At 38.1% G+C, this 14,512-nt stretch overlaps 4 protein-coding genes across 4 annotated transcripts in view; 3 read left to right on the top strand and 1 right to left on the bottom strand.

Annotated features, from left to right (window-relative positions):
* tex264b (testis expressed 264, ER-phagy receptor b) overlaps positions 1 to 5,210 on the bottom strand; it is a 28,959-nt gene extending 23,749 nt beyond the window's left edge. Inside the window, exon 1 of the mRNA XM_079482787.1 lies at positions 4,717 to 5,210. Coding sequence (XP_079338913.1) covers positions 4,717 to 4,974 — 258 coding nt within the window. The 5' untranslated portion in view covers positions 4,975 to 5,210. The remainder of the gene's footprint in view (positions 1 to 4,716) is intronic.
* On the top strand, positions 5,185 to 8,318 carry gpx1a (glutathione peroxidase 1a). The gene is made up of 2 exons (XM_079482788.1): positions 5,185 to 6,581; positions 7,027 to 8,318. Exons 1-2 carry the CDS (start codon positions 6,288 to 6,290, stop codon positions 7,375 to 7,377), a joined length of 645 nt encoding a protein of 214 aa, XP_079338914.1. The 5' UTR covers positions 5,185 to 6,287; the 3' UTR covers positions 7,378 to 8,318.
* Positions 8,319 to 8,680: 362 nt separating this feature from the next.
* brk1 (BRICK1 subunit of SCAR/WAVE actin nucleating complex) lies at positions 8,681 to 10,574 on the top strand. Its single transcript, XM_079482789.1, has 4 exons — positions 8,681 to 8,799; positions 8,874 to 9,050; positions 9,703 to 9,785; positions 9,869 to 10,574. The coding sequence occupies exons 1-4, from the start codon at positions 8,769 to 8,771 to the stop codon at positions 9,893 to 9,895; spliced, it is 318 nt and encodes a 105-aa protein (XP_079338915.1). The 5' UTR covers positions 8,681 to 8,768; the 3' UTR covers positions 9,896 to 10,574.
* A 144-nt stretch (positions 10,575 to 10,718) lies between these two features.
* On the top strand, positions 10,719 to 13,751 carry setmar (SET domain and mariner transposase fusion gene). The gene is made up of 2 exons (XM_079482716.1): positions 10,719 to 10,928; positions 11,137 to 13,751. Exons 1-2 carry the CDS (start codon positions 10,833 to 10,835, stop codon positions 11,929 to 11,931), a joined length of 891 nt encoding a protein of 296 aa, XP_079338842.1. The 5' UTR covers positions 10,719 to 10,832; the 3' UTR covers positions 11,932 to 13,751.
* The last annotated feature ends 761 nt before the right edge of the window (positions 13,752 to 14,512 follow it).

Genomic DNA, 14,512 nt, shown 5'->3' with positions numbered 1-14,512 from the left:
TTCAGAAGAAAGTGAGAAGTGTTTGCCTTGTTCAAACCTCGCAGCCAAGACCTTTCCACTGACCGCATTCTGTCAACTGTAGAACTATAGTAACAATAGAGATATTTACACAAGTGAATGTGTGAAGACAATCGTGTTAACATGACTGACTGTAACCAAAAAAAGATCTTCAAATGAGTCTGGAGGAGATAATCAACACCGAACAAACAAAGAGACGGATGCATGTGTAACTGTCATCGAATGAGCCCCATATTAGATTTGTCGTTTTGACTTGTCGAGCTGTAGTCAAAGCCATTTCAGGCAAATTTGTGAAATGTCATTGGGACTACGATGTTGCGGCGGTCCTCCGGGAAATCCACTCCAGAACACCTTTCACGGCAGACTCATTTATTCATCAGTTCAGATCCGAGCCGTCACAGACGCTGTCTGCATCTTCACAGCGTACCGCCTTTTCATGTTTCCTCCATCTTCAGACAGCTGGGACGCTGTGAAAATACTAATAATTGTGACGGTGACAGAGCCAATTGAAATTCGGTTCCAGAATGTCTTTTATACACAGATTAAACACACAATTCGCAACTGAGTGAAGTTAGTTAAAACCGCGGCTGTCAATTCGAGTAATTGTGATTAAGCGATTTTGAAACAAATTATTTGTGTTTATATAATATATATATATATATATACATATTTATATGTGTGTGTACTGTACATGAATATGTATATATAAATAAGGGCTGTCAACGTTAACATATTAACACTCCTGTCACTAATGTTAATCAATTAACAAAAGAAATGAAGAAATCAATGCGATTTTGTAGCTTTAATGAGGATTCGTCTGTATTTCACAGATTTTGCAGTTAAGACGGTAAAGTGTGTTAGACAGGTTGGAAGGGAACACTTATTATAATGGTTTTGATTAGTATATAACATATAAGAATGCTGGCTTTCATTCATAAAATGATGCTGTTAAAGTAATGTGTTGTTTCCACATTAATTTTGGAGATATAATGTGAAATTATTAGAATTTAAAAGTATATTTAAAAATATAAAAGCTGAGTGTGTTTAGTTAGTAAACATTGTTAATTGATTGACAGCTCTAAAGTAAACATGCTGAGCAAAATAAATAGTGTATGTTTCATTTCACTAAACGTGTGCGATTAATCACAAAAATGTATCTATTGACAGCCCTCACATAAATACACAAACATACATATATGTATATATTTAAGAAATATGTGTGATATACAATTTTATATTTACATAATATTAACTATATTTCAATCAAAAATATTTCTTACTGTGTAAATACATGTAGGTGTGTGCATTTGTATATAAAAAGAAATGTATACATCAACAACACATATTATATAATACTATATAAACACACAAATAATATATTTCACAGCCCTGGTTTCATCTTACTGTGCTTAGTTGCGAACTGTAAAAATCAGTTTTTAATGTACGATTAATCGCGACTCCAATGATTTTCGTGATTAATCGATTTCACAGACCTATACCAATGATACAAACATATAAGCTTTGAGATCACTTGACAAAAATTCTTATGAGAGCTACTCAGTCAAAATCACTTTGTGATGTTCCAGAATACCACTTTTCTCCCAAATATGAAACAAAGACTTTAAGTATGAAATACAATAAACATTCACATTATCACAAGGCTTTCCAGCCATTTCCAGGCTTCACTACATTTGCCACGGTTTCCGCTGTGCTTTTTATTCCCCCTTTTGATGCTTACAAAAGACCAACAAGCTAAATAAAGAAGAGTTACCCCAAAATCGCTCAGTCACTTTAGTCACTGAAATGTCTTTCATTGGCTGTCACAGCATCCAGCATGTGCCGAAGCCTCCCCTGTTCTTCTTATCCATAGCAACCATCAGAAGACCCATGGGCTTCCACCTCATTATTTGGCCTGATGAGGGGAAGTTCCCAAAAGCTTACAGAGAACGAAGACTACAGCGGCAGTCAGTGAAGAAACGAGGGTCCAGACTGGCCGTGCCAATCCCTGTGGTATAATATTTCATCCCAAGATCATTATTTGTCCATCCTGTTCAGGCTTTATCTTCAACCTTCTATGAGGAGCCTTTGGGAGCTCCTGACCCGGGGCGTAGCGCCCCAGGCTGCTCTTAATGAGCCCTGATCATTATGCCAATTAGATGAACTGGATCAGGACTTGGCCATGGCTATGTGCAAAGAAGCTTTGGACGGTTGCTAATTGGGAACTTGCGGGGGGAAAATATTCTGTCGGTGACAATGAGCCTTTGACAGCAAGGACAGGCTGTCGCTTAAAGCTGGAAGTACACGTTTACACTATGGAAGCAAAAGTTCCTCATCTTACAGGTCGCGATGTCTTCTAAAACCAAGAGACTTTGAGAAAAGTTTTAGAAAAGAAATAACTTTCAATCTAGATCACAAGTATCTTATTCAAAGGGATACCCAAAAATGAAAATTCTGTCATCATTTACTCACCTTCAAGTTGTTCGTGATTCCCTCTGTCACATTTCTTTATTCTGATGAACACAAAGATATTTGGAAGAATGCTTGTAACCGGACAGATTTAGCCTCCCATTGGCTACCATAGTAGGAAAAAAAAAAATACAATGGTGGTCAAAAGTGACCCCCAGAACTGTTTGCTGTCCTACTGTCGAGTCAATGTTTGGTGCCTGATCTGTTTGCTTATAAGCGTTTTTCAAATTATCTTTCTCTGTGTTTATCAGAACAAAGAATTGTATACAGATTTGGAAAAACCTGAAGGCATTATTTGGTGAAGTATCTCTGATGGGTCTGTGATCTTTCTGTCACCGAATTATGGTTATTTTTGGATCCCTTTCATTTGCTCTCCGTCTCCACTCCATTAAGGTTTTGCTGGACCTTCGACAGACGTGTAAAGCGTTCAATCACAGTTTGTTTTATTATATTGTTTTTATAGCAGATGAATGCTTATTAGTACGAGTAAAGTAACAAATTAAAAACCTAGATTGAACACTTTGCAAGAATGAAACTATTTAAATTACTTCGACCCAAAGGGCAACTGAATCCAGATTAAAAAATAACCGAAATTGTGACATGAGTTCATTTATATTCGCTGAAAGTGCACTAAGCAGCAAAAGGCCAGACAAAGTGACTACGAGGTAGATTTTACCTTTTCTAGAGCACACTTTGATAATGGCATTTTGGAATCTAGTTCAGATGTGCTCAGGTTCATGCAGGAAGCCAGGTTCTCTAAAATTAAATCCTGCACTCCAGCCTGCCTACTTCGATCGCTCGCTTCTGTTTGCCTTGAACCACATTTTCTCCACACAAATAATTTTTGCCCAGGTCAAGAAGCTTCTACATCCGTGCCCTATGGTACCATAAATGGCTGAGAAAACTACAGAACAATATCAGAAAAGTCACCTCAGTAACCAATCACCGAAAAAATAAAAAACAACATACTATAAATGAACTAATCTCTTAATCCTACTGGTCAGCATTGCAACAATACGTTTAATCTTAGTATTCTTTTTCTGGTGTTATACATAAAGCTTCATCTTGGCAATTTAATTCTTATTAACTCCATTTTATGGGCATTTTCTCAGACTCTTTAGAGAAAAAGGCTTTTGCCACAAACAAAATGTGAACATAATCAGTCAAAAGGATTTGTCTAATTTAATATCCATGATTACACATCTTGCTTTCAGTACAACACATGAGCCGCGTTCTGCAATAAAAAATATGGACAATATCTATACGGCATCCAAATGAGAAAATGTAACACCATTAATCACGATTGCATACGATCAAATTAAATTAGATCCTATAAGAGGCACACAAAAACAGATAAAATAATGATCTCAAAACATCAGAACATACAACAACGTTCCCCCCAGACAATGACAACTACAGTACATTATAAACACTGAATCACCACCTCCATCTAGTGGTAGAGAAGAATCACAAACACCAAACTATCCATCACAAAACACAATTTATAGCATATGGAAACCTTTCAATTAAAGGCTGCGTCTTTTTGTGTTAATCAGAAGTATGCACTGAAATCCCTTATTAAAAGCCTTCATGTGAAACTTTTGCTTGTGATTTACCTACTTAGAAAACATTACCGGTTACACGGCTACACAACCAAACTGAACAAACAGCAAATTGAAATGCAATGAATTTCTTCTATTCTAATTGAAGCATTTTAGCTTCATGAGGGAGTTAAAGTTTAATGCATATGTAATGCAAAGTGGATTTGAGTTCTGCATACCGAGTACACAGACTGCCCCAAACCCACAACTCAAGAATTAACGTATGGCCACCAATGTGCTACACCTCTTACCATATGTAGGGTCAAAAGGAAAGAAGTGCAGGAGACTGTAAAACACGATAACATCATAAAAAAACATGATTTTTTGTTATATCATTGGAACCAAACTCTTCATATACAATTCACGAGTATGTGCATTCTTTAGAAAGTGCACACAAACCATTACACAGAATACACCCACCCACATGCAAGACAGTAGTGCAGTAAGTAGTGCAATATCAAAGTCTCCATCATTTATCCATACAAGAAATAGAAAAATGCTATAATCTTCTGATTTCTATTATCAAATACATGCATTTCACAGAAATAACAGAAGTGTGTATTAAAACATTAAGGTCAAAGTGCCTCACTGTCATCAAGGGTCACATTTAGAATCCAAAAGGTCATCTCACCTTCTTTGGATCATCATAGAAGATCCCAATGCATGACATGTTAGGCCCAATACTGGAGCTCTCTTGAAACAGTGACCCGCAGTCCTTATAAAGTCCCACTTTATATTTATAAGCTATAGTGATGCCCCTGACTGGGGGCAAACCGGTCTTAATGTGAATTTCACTGGTCAGTCCAGAATACAAAATATAACACACTGCCATGAGAAAAAGCAGCAGAAAGATGAATCCAATGACGCTCAAGAGCTCCCATTTCCACATGCCAGCTGCTTTACTGGAGTGCAAAATGACCGAGAGATGCTTTTGTCTTCCTCGGTATATTCATGCAGCAGATCATACGGGTTATAGAAGCGTTTCTGATCGATTGCATGAGTTTAATAAACCCACATCAGCGGATTTCTGACCAAATCACAACTTTCAGCATGAAGATGCTGCGCAGAATTTCACAACCGCAGATTCATTTCCCCAAACACAGGACATGTTGCTCTCAAGCTTCCTGGACTGTACCATTCGCTGCTGGTAGGGTACGTTTACAGTTAATTTCAATCTTTCTTTTTTAAAACGTTTCGTTCTCATTTGCGATATTTTCGGCTTCGTTGACGAATATGCCAATGACGAGCGGCTTGCATTTTTTTCCCAGTCTGGTTAGATGAAACGTGATTTAAATGATTAAAACTGCGCACGAAAGGCGCATAACAACACAGAATCGGTAACACTCGGAACTTTTATTGCACGCGTGTAAAACGTTTTATTAGCTTTCTAGTTGTTTTACGTTACTTACTCTGGTATGTACAAAAATATCGTGAAAGAAAATGCCAGTTCAAAGCAGGGGTCACCGTGCAATACCTCTAGTTGTCAGAAGGTGGCAGTGTGTATACGTGTATTAAACAGCAGGTTGTAAACAACACACATCCAGAATAGTGCGAATAGTCAAAACAATACGTGCTGTTCAAAAAGGATATTTCCATAAAATGTTTTGGCAAGATGTTTTACGTTTTATTAGGTCTGAAATCTATGAATGTGTGTTGTACCTATTGGAAGGATGTGGTCCTAGGCTTTACAGATTATAATCTAATCTAAAAAGGTAATTTTTAAGTAATTAATTTGATTTTGTTACTAGCAAAGTTTCACATTCATAAATCTAAATATTTAAACGTGAAAGCTCTTTTTTTTCATTTTTTTTAAAGAACTTGAAAAACACCTCTTTTCTATTAAGTCGTCTGAGAACAAAAGGGCTTAAAACATTATCTGTTTGTAATTCTTTTCCTTTTTTCAGTGTCATGTAAATCTCATAATTTATCAATATGTTTAAATTACATGATTCCCCCTTTGTGATTTTTTGTTTTTGTTTATTCTTGTCTGTTCTTGTTCTGTTTTGACTTTGTATATTGTTTTAAGCGATGCAAAATAATAAATAAATAAATAAACAAACAAAATAAAAACGTGTATTTTGACAGCATCAAACATAATCTCGAAATAATGTCCAGGGATAAAAAAAAGAAGAAGCAAAATCTGTGTCTTCAGACCTGTGCCCTCCCACTACTAACACGCACTTCCTCGATTTATTTCACATTATGCACCTCCCCTGCGCTTCAAGGTTCACTTTGTGTCTTGATACGTTATTGTGCAAACGGCGTGAGAGCATGGCGGGTACTGTCAAGAAGTTCTACGATCTTTCCGCTAAACTTTTGTCCGGGGAGATGCTGAATTTTGCCTCCCTGAAGGGGAAAGTTGTGCTTATTGAGAATGTGGCGTCGCTTTGAGGCACAACAGTCAGGGATTACACTCAGATGAACGAGCTGCACAGCCGCTACGCGCAGCAAGGGCTCGTGATTCTGGGCGCTCCCTGCAACCAGTTCGGACATCAGGTGAGACCTTAAGTTTTTAACTCATTTTTCTTTGGTTTCATATATCAAAAGTCTTTTGGAGGCACATGAGCTATAAACGCTCGTGTGTGAGGAACGGTATTGCACAACAAGTTTAGACTGCGCTGATCAAATATTTCATAATTATTAGTTACACTTCAACCTCACAATTTATGATTTCTATGTAAGACATTTTTTGAACTCTATATTACAATTAAAAATGCTTTTTTCATTTTTATAACAATGGTTATATGAAGACTTTGGTTTCATACAAATTTCCACAATCCTGTTTTTTATTGTGCATTCCAGTTAATAGAAATCCAAACTGCGTTATTATGAGCCATAATAACTCCAACACCATAAAACATGATTAAGAAACTGTAAACATGCAACCTTTAAAAAATGGAATCAACACAATACAAATCTTTATATTTGTATTGTTTTGCAGGAGAATTGCAAGAACGAAGAAATCCTCCTTTCTCTGAAATACGTCCGTCCTGGAAATGGCTTCGAGCCCAAATTCCAACTTCTGGAGAAGCTGGAAGTAAACGGCCAGAATGCGCACCCCGTGTTCACGTTCCTCAAGGAGAAGATGCCTCAACCTAGTGACGATTCCTTGTCCCTGATGAACGATCCCAAATGCATCATCTGGAGTCCTGTGAGCAGGAATGACATCTCCTGGAACTTTGAGAAGTTCCTCATTGGTCCAGATGGAGAGCCGGTCAAGCGCTACAGCAGAAGGTTTCTCACCATCGACATCGAAGGAGACATCAAAGAACTCCTAAAGCAGATGAAGTAAAACATGGCCATCGGCCAACTTGTGGTGTGGACACATGCGATAGAGCCTAATATCCAACGCCTATTGCATGTATCCACAGCCTCAACACGAGATTGTTGTTTGAATAATGCCGACTGTGCAGACATGCCTTGAGTGCGACTGTTTTTAAGCTGTTTACTTAATGAAGATACTTCCTAAATCTTTCTGAGGGATGTTTCTGATGTATTTGTAAAAGTTTATTTTAAGAGTGGTACTGTTTCCATGACCTGCAGAGATCAGCTTTTATCTTCCAACATCATAATTCTAAATAAACATTTAAGAAAAGTATTTACTGTTCCTCATTCTTCTTTTGTCAACACCGGTAAACAGAAGAAATCCATGTGACAAAGTCACAACTTTCGACTTTTTCACTTCCACATTTTTTCTTCTGTGTTGATTTAAATTCATTTTACCTCGCTTAGTTCTATATTAAAATAACATTTTACAGTATTCTGTAGTTAAATTTAAATGTATTTGGCCAAATAAAAATACAGTGACAGTATGGCACCGCATAGTATTGTCATATCAAGGTTATGTAAGGTTTTATTGACCTAAAATGAAGAGTATTCACACAAATCTTTTTTTAAAGTTAAAGAATGTACTTGGCTCATGCCGGATCAGTCAAACAAGCTATGCTTGTTTCCCCTCGCAAGCAAAACAGAGACCAAGGTTGAGCAAACAATAAAAAAGAACTGATGTATGATAAACCCACTTGTTTTCTAAAAAATCTTAACAATGAATATTTGAAAAGTGAAATACATATATGTCAATGAATTCTGTGCTATGCATGCATTGAATACAAAATATCTTAGACTTTTTTATAGATTTTCAAAAAGATAAAAATGATTCAGTTTATTGCTTAAGAACAATAAACTACAGGGATTACTGTATTAAAACTAACATCATTGTCCCGCTCTATCTTCAGGATTGTGTCCAACAAGTGTGAACAGTCAGCTTCGCTGGCTCTGAAAAGCATTCAGGGTTTTTCATCTGTACTGATCCCCTCCAGACGCAGTTTTGCAACAAGATCTTCCAAGGTCAGCGTGTCTAAACATGGAGAATATAATGGGTTTGTGCCATCCATCGCTTGGAAGTATCTTTCGTTGACATATTTGGATGATCTTGAACACAGGCGTCAGGGACACAGAACAAGAATCTTGTAGCATTGGCGTGTACATGTTCGTTCACTATTTTTTACAGGAAAATATAATACGTTTGACTCATTTTATTAACATTTTATTCATTAAGGCCATTGGATGATGTTCAGGATCTCTGCTGCCCTTTTATCCATTTACAGGGAACTCAGTCTAAGCACCAGAGTTGGGATGCGAATCCGCCATCTTTAAGTCAACTGATATATAGAAACAAAACGCATGTATTTTGTCAATGACCTGTTTAGAAAATGTACGTATTTCCATTGAATACAGTTTGATAGCTCCTTTATAATAGTATATTTTCACATCGCTGTGACGATTCAGCAGGGGGCGCTCGTATCTACTCTGACACGGAGTCAGTGGCTAATGCTAACCAGCTCGCGATGGCCGGACAGGAGGACCCAGTGCAAAGAGAAATTCACCAGGATTGGGCGAATCGTGAATATATCGAAGTTATCACCAGCAGCATTAAGAAAATCGCCGATTTCCTGAATTCCTTCGGTAGGATGAGGGGAACTACAAATGATCCTCAGTTCAACACGCCGTTTATTCATGCTAGCATGCTAATCGGGAGTACCGGATCGTTTGAAAGCTTTTAAAATGAATGTCACATATGTTGATTATTCGCAATTGTTTCGGTTTGACGGTTTTGGACACCGTGGTATCCAAATACGTGTGGATAATGTGTATCACGATAGACGGATGATGTCGCGATTAGGGAATGCACATAAGGGCGTTGTGTTGGTCCTCCTGAGCTGTCGTCCATTTCCGTTTTTCTAACTTTGTATCGTAAATATACAGTTTGACTGAAGATTCAAAGCTCGTTTATATACCTATTATAAGTTTCGTGTCGTTTATATGCATATGTGGAGTGTTTGTTTGTGGTTATAAAAAAATCTCCATATAGCCTACACTGGTTTGTTTTGATCAACCCAGTTTCATTGACAGACTACGTGCAATATAACTTACACATTAACGCACCAATGTAAACAAATGAGCAGTTTATAACAATTTATATGAACGACCTCATTATGTTTGTGTTTTTTGCGTATTTTTGTGTCCAGGGAAATTTTCTGTATCCAAACATTGACAGCTGAAAGAGTCTTGCGTCACTTTGTTGTGAACTGAATGTAAATCGTTGTTTTCTCTTTAGATATGTCCTGCAGGTCGCGTCTAGCCACTTTGAATGAGAAGCTGACCGCACTGGAGAGGCGAATCGAATACATCGAAGCCCGGGTACGTTTGTTTTAACTTATTTGTTTTTAACCACTTCCTGAATTGTTTATCATTCTCATATGTTTTCTCTTTCATCTCTCAAGGTCACAAAAGGGGAGACCCTGACCTAGACATCTGGATCCGCATCAGAACACGATGACGGCTGTACACACTCGCCTCCTTATCATTCACTTAAATCATTCATGATATCTTTTTCTTGGTTGGCTATTGTAGATCGGGTCATGTCTGTATGGGACCATCGTGTTGATGTCTTTGATGTAAACGGAAATTGGTTCTTCCTCGGTTTATGGCTGAAGTTATACATTGTGGGGTACTTCAGTTTTTTCGATCCATCAATCAACAGTCCTTGTCTCCGTGATGTTGGTTCATGCAAACAGCTGATGTAGTGTTTTTTTCTGATGACTTTACTTATATAAACGGTAATGCAAACATAGACTGAAAATAACTTTGTTAGACGGACATTATGCCTTGATTCTGATTTATCTTTTTATTACTCACATTTTATTTTAGGTGTTTTGATTTGTCCTCCTGTGTTTTAACAGAGTTTATATTGTCAATACAGAAACGTGTTTAAAGAACATCACTGCCTGCTGTACATTTATCATGAGACAAAATCTGAACATGAGAGATGCCAGTTAGAGGTATGAGTGAATGGAGTGCACTAATGTGCCAATCGGACTGTTTTTAAATAATCACTGCTACCCTCCGGTGTGCAGTTTCATGTTCCCCTAGTGTGTTATTATAGGAATGTTATGTGGTTTAACAATAAATAAAAACCCATTTAAACCACTCACGTCTATATCCTTTTTATATTACGTAAGTGAACTTTGTTGTATGTATTTATAAGAGTGCGTTATGTTAGCAAAAGTTGAAAATGAATTTAAACGCCCTTCTGACAATTCGGATGGACTTTTATTTTGTAAACCGCTACTTGTACATTTCCGCTTTGAGCCGCGTCGCGCTCATCTAGGCATTGGCGCAGCAAACAAGGCTTTGTGATCGTTCGTGTTGTCTTTAATAGATTTCTAGAAATGTACAAAGCACACGATGCGATCATACAGTCAGGATTTAAGCAAAGGACTCGAGAATGTTCCTGTTTTAGTCGAGGACTGCGTATCCCAGGACGCATTTGCTAACTTCCAGGTAACCTCCTTATTAGCATATTGTATTGTCATTATAAATGCACAGCTATGTTTTTAAACATAACAAACGTATATCTGAATAAATATAAGGACATTTGTCCATTTCATGTTTGCATAGCCTTAATGTTTTGCAATAGCACCACTAGATGTCAGCACTTTCCTTTAGTTTGAAGCTTTGAAAAAAATCTTGTAATCTCAATATCTCTTAGTATGTGCCAGAGAATGTGCCAGGACCAGGCTGTGACCTTGATCCAAGTGCGGTGACGCTACCAGGTTGCTCCTGTCGTGCCCAGTCTTGCCTGCCTGACTCCTGCCCCTGTTTGCAGTTTGGCCAGGTGTACGATAGCAGGGCACTTTTGATTCAACGGCAGGAAGACGACAGCTACACCAAGCCTGTGTTTGAGTGCAACGTCCTCTGTGCCTGCAGTGATTCATGTCAGAACCGGGTGGTTCAAAAAGGGGTCGAAGTTCACCTGGGTGTCTTCAGCACCACAGACAGAGGTTTGGGGGTCGAGACTCTAGACCGCCTCCCTTGTGGACTTTTCGTTTGCGAGTACGCAGGGGAGATACTCAGCCCCCACGAGGCTCGTCGCAGGCAGCTCTCACAGACTCCTCGTGATATGAACTACATCATAGCTGTTCAGGAGCACGGCGGTGGGGACAGGGTCACCCAGACGTTTGTGGACCCTGTGGCTGTGGGAAATGTGGGTAGGTTCATCAACCACTCCTGCCAGCCCAACCTGATCATGGTGCCGGTGCGTGTTCACTCGCTGGTGCCCAGACTGGCTTTGTTTACGAATCGAGAGATAGAGCAATACCAAGAACTGACCTTTGACTACGGAGGAGGGCACAACAGCAACACAGACTCCCAGAAGTTAAATGAAGTGCCGAGTTACACTCCGGCGCGGTCTGATGATGTCAAAGGGCTTCAGAGAAAAGCATGTCACTGTAGGGAATCAAACTGCTCAGGATTTTTACCGTTAGACGTCTCAGTTCTCCATTGAAATTTTGTCTGGTTTCATAACAGTTTTGTTCAGATGTTAAATGATTGCATAGTGTAAAGTGTATGCTGATGCTATTGCAATTTTTAGGTATAGAATGAATATTGATAAACTAATATAAACCAAACAGGTTTATTACAAGTTTGCTCAAGTAATATTTTGTGATGAGAGAAGTTCCCTTCGACTTTTTAAACCATCAAGGGCAAATGTTTGCCGTTTTGAATAATATATGTGTGGACATCTGCCCAAATTTAGGAAGAAGTGCTTAAAAGTGGCATCTGCAATGTTTGACATGTTTGCTGGCAAGATCTCCTTTGATTCATATATTCTACATTTACATTTAGTCATTTAGCAGACGAAGAGTTCGGGGAGCAATAAGCGATATGTCATAAAAGAGCAATAGTACAATAGGTGCTAATACAAAGTTACTAGTTTCAACTAAAGCTAGACCACTATACCTGTTGAGAGAAGAGAGGGTTAGTGTGTTTTTCTTTTCTTTTATTTGTCAAGTATTCGCCGAAGAGGTGTGTTTTAAGTAGTTTTTTGAAGGTTGTGAATGATTTAAAAAAACTTTTCTGCATCTTAAGTGTCACGCTGTAACCATTTCCTTTAAGAGCAGTCTGCATTTGTCACTGGACCCTCAGCCCTCTGGGTAATGAGCAATTAAAAAAGGCCCATGGGTATTTTAATATAGTAACTGCTGTTATTCTCCTGACACACAGGGGGGGGGGAATGACCCACTTCATTCAAACGTCACCCTTAAAGCTGCCCCCTCTCTTCTAGATCTGCCCCATTTTCACTCCAGCCCCACCACAGTATTAATATCTACATCTGGGTTAATTAGCACAGAGACTAGAAACCAGAGCAAAGCACAAGGCATGATGGGAAACGGCAGATGGGTTTTACTGTATGCATCAAGTTAAACTACTACTGGACATTCAAGATTTCAACTTCCTGTTCTTTTATTTGTGGGTAATGAACTTTCGAAGTCCTGCATGGGCTCCACATTGCACAAAATTATAGATTTGATTTTGAGGGAACGCATGATTTTATGAAATGTTTAACTTAAATTGCTTTGTATACCAAATGGTAAATAGTTCACCCACAAGGAAAAAGTTTAATTTCAAACCGGTATGACTTTCTTCCGCAGATCCCAAAAGAAGATATTTTGAAGAACGTTGGTAACAGAACAATATTGGACTCCATCGACTTTCATTGTACGGGCACAAAACCACTGAGACATTTCTCAAAATATCTTCTTTTGTGTTCCACGGGCACAGAAGAAACACTCGTATACATTTTATTAACCACACGAGAGTAAATAAAATATAAAGAGGTGAAGAACTTCTCATCAGTGTCTATGTTGGCCATGCATTTCAAAAATACAGTTAAAGTGTACTGATGCTTTAGTGAAAATGTGAGGACTGTGGTAAACTCAGATCCTGTGTTTGTCTCATGACTCATTGGGTTTGGCAAGTGAGCACATTCGCAGGTCTCTATGGCAACAAAATATGTGATAGCGACCCGACGGTGCATGTAGGATGTAGTTGTTGAAGAGTGAAGGAAGTCAGGTTTCTCTTTGAAGGGAAACACTTTCACAAGGGCCGAGACACGAAGGTCTCACTGGTGGCTCCGAAACTGTCAGTTTGTGGTAAGGTCACATTGTCGCTTCCCAGAGACTGCCAAGGCCCAAGGAAGCCAGCTGAGATATACTTTTGCCTTTCAGAGAGACTTTGTCATATTCATATTTACAATTTGAAACAGATCAAATGAGGATTTTCTGTTTAAAGTTGTGTATTAATAAAAGGATATCAAAATTACAATTCTGTCATTATTTATTCACCCTCGTGTCGATATTTTGAGAAATGTCGCAGTGGTTTTGTGTCCATACATTGGAAGTCCAATGTTGTTTGGTTACCAACATTCTGCAAACACATCTCTTCTTCAACACAAATCTAGTCATACAGTATAGATTTGAAAGTAAATGACATTTTTATAATGATAATAGAATGCATAATTTACAAATTCTCCAAGAAGTAGATTTAGACTTAATGTGTATTTAAATTATTAGATGTCATTTCTGTTTGTTAGGTGGCCATCTCTGGCCTCAGATCCTCTTGAGAAAGTAGGGCATTGTTTTCCAAAACAAGTGTGTCCCACAAGACCGCTGATGTTCAGGCGATTTTAAAACCGTGTCAGTTTATAGTTTTATTTAGAACATCGTGTGGAGAAGTTCACTACAACATGACAGAGAAAGAGAAATATTGTTTTGGCCTAGATAGTGATGGTGATATACTCCACTGCTATGATCTATTGTGTATGTTTGTATACATACAAAATGTTTTAGTTTTGTTCTCAATGTTGCCTAAAATAAAATAGGGGTTTATTTGCACAAAACAAATAACTTATTATAATTATTAAAAGATATGACGTTACTCGGAATACAAACATGATTTTTGCAAATGATCATTTTTTTCAAATGATGGTGCCATTCAAATAAAGATGTCTTTAAGATGCAACCCCTAAAGGAATGAGACTGTACGTCTGTGTAGTTTCTCAAACACTGCTTCAATTGCCTGCGTGT

This window comes from Barbatula barbatula, assembly GCF_947034865.1.
Source record: "Barbatula barbatula genome assembly, chromosome: 20".
NCBI lineage: Eukaryota > Metazoa > Chordata > Actinopteri > Cypriniformes > Nemacheilidae > Barbatula > Barbatula barbatula.
The sequence above is the reverse complement of the archived record's forward strand: the minus strand, read 5'-3'. Positions and strand labels throughout refer to the sequence as shown.

Coding starts and splice junctions, on each gene's coding strand:
- brk1 (XM_079482789.1), top strand. CDS start 8,769: ATGTATTTTGTCAATGACCTGTTTAGAAAAT. Junction 8,800..8,873: donor CAATGACCTGTTTAGAAAAT/GTACGTATTTCC, acceptor GTGACGATTCAG/CAGGGGGCGCTCGTATCTAC. Junction 9,051..9,702: donor CGATTTCCTGAATTCCTTCG/GTAGGATGAGGG, acceptor TTTTCTCTTTAG/ATATGTCCTGCAGGTCGCGT.
- setmar (XM_079482716.1), top strand. CDS start 10,833: ATGCGATCATACAGTCAGGATTTAAGCAAAGGACTCGAGAATGTTCCT. Junction 10,929..11,136: donor ACGCATTTGCTAACTTCCAG/GTAACCTCCTTA, acceptor AATATCTCTTAG/TATGTGCCAGAGAATGTGCC.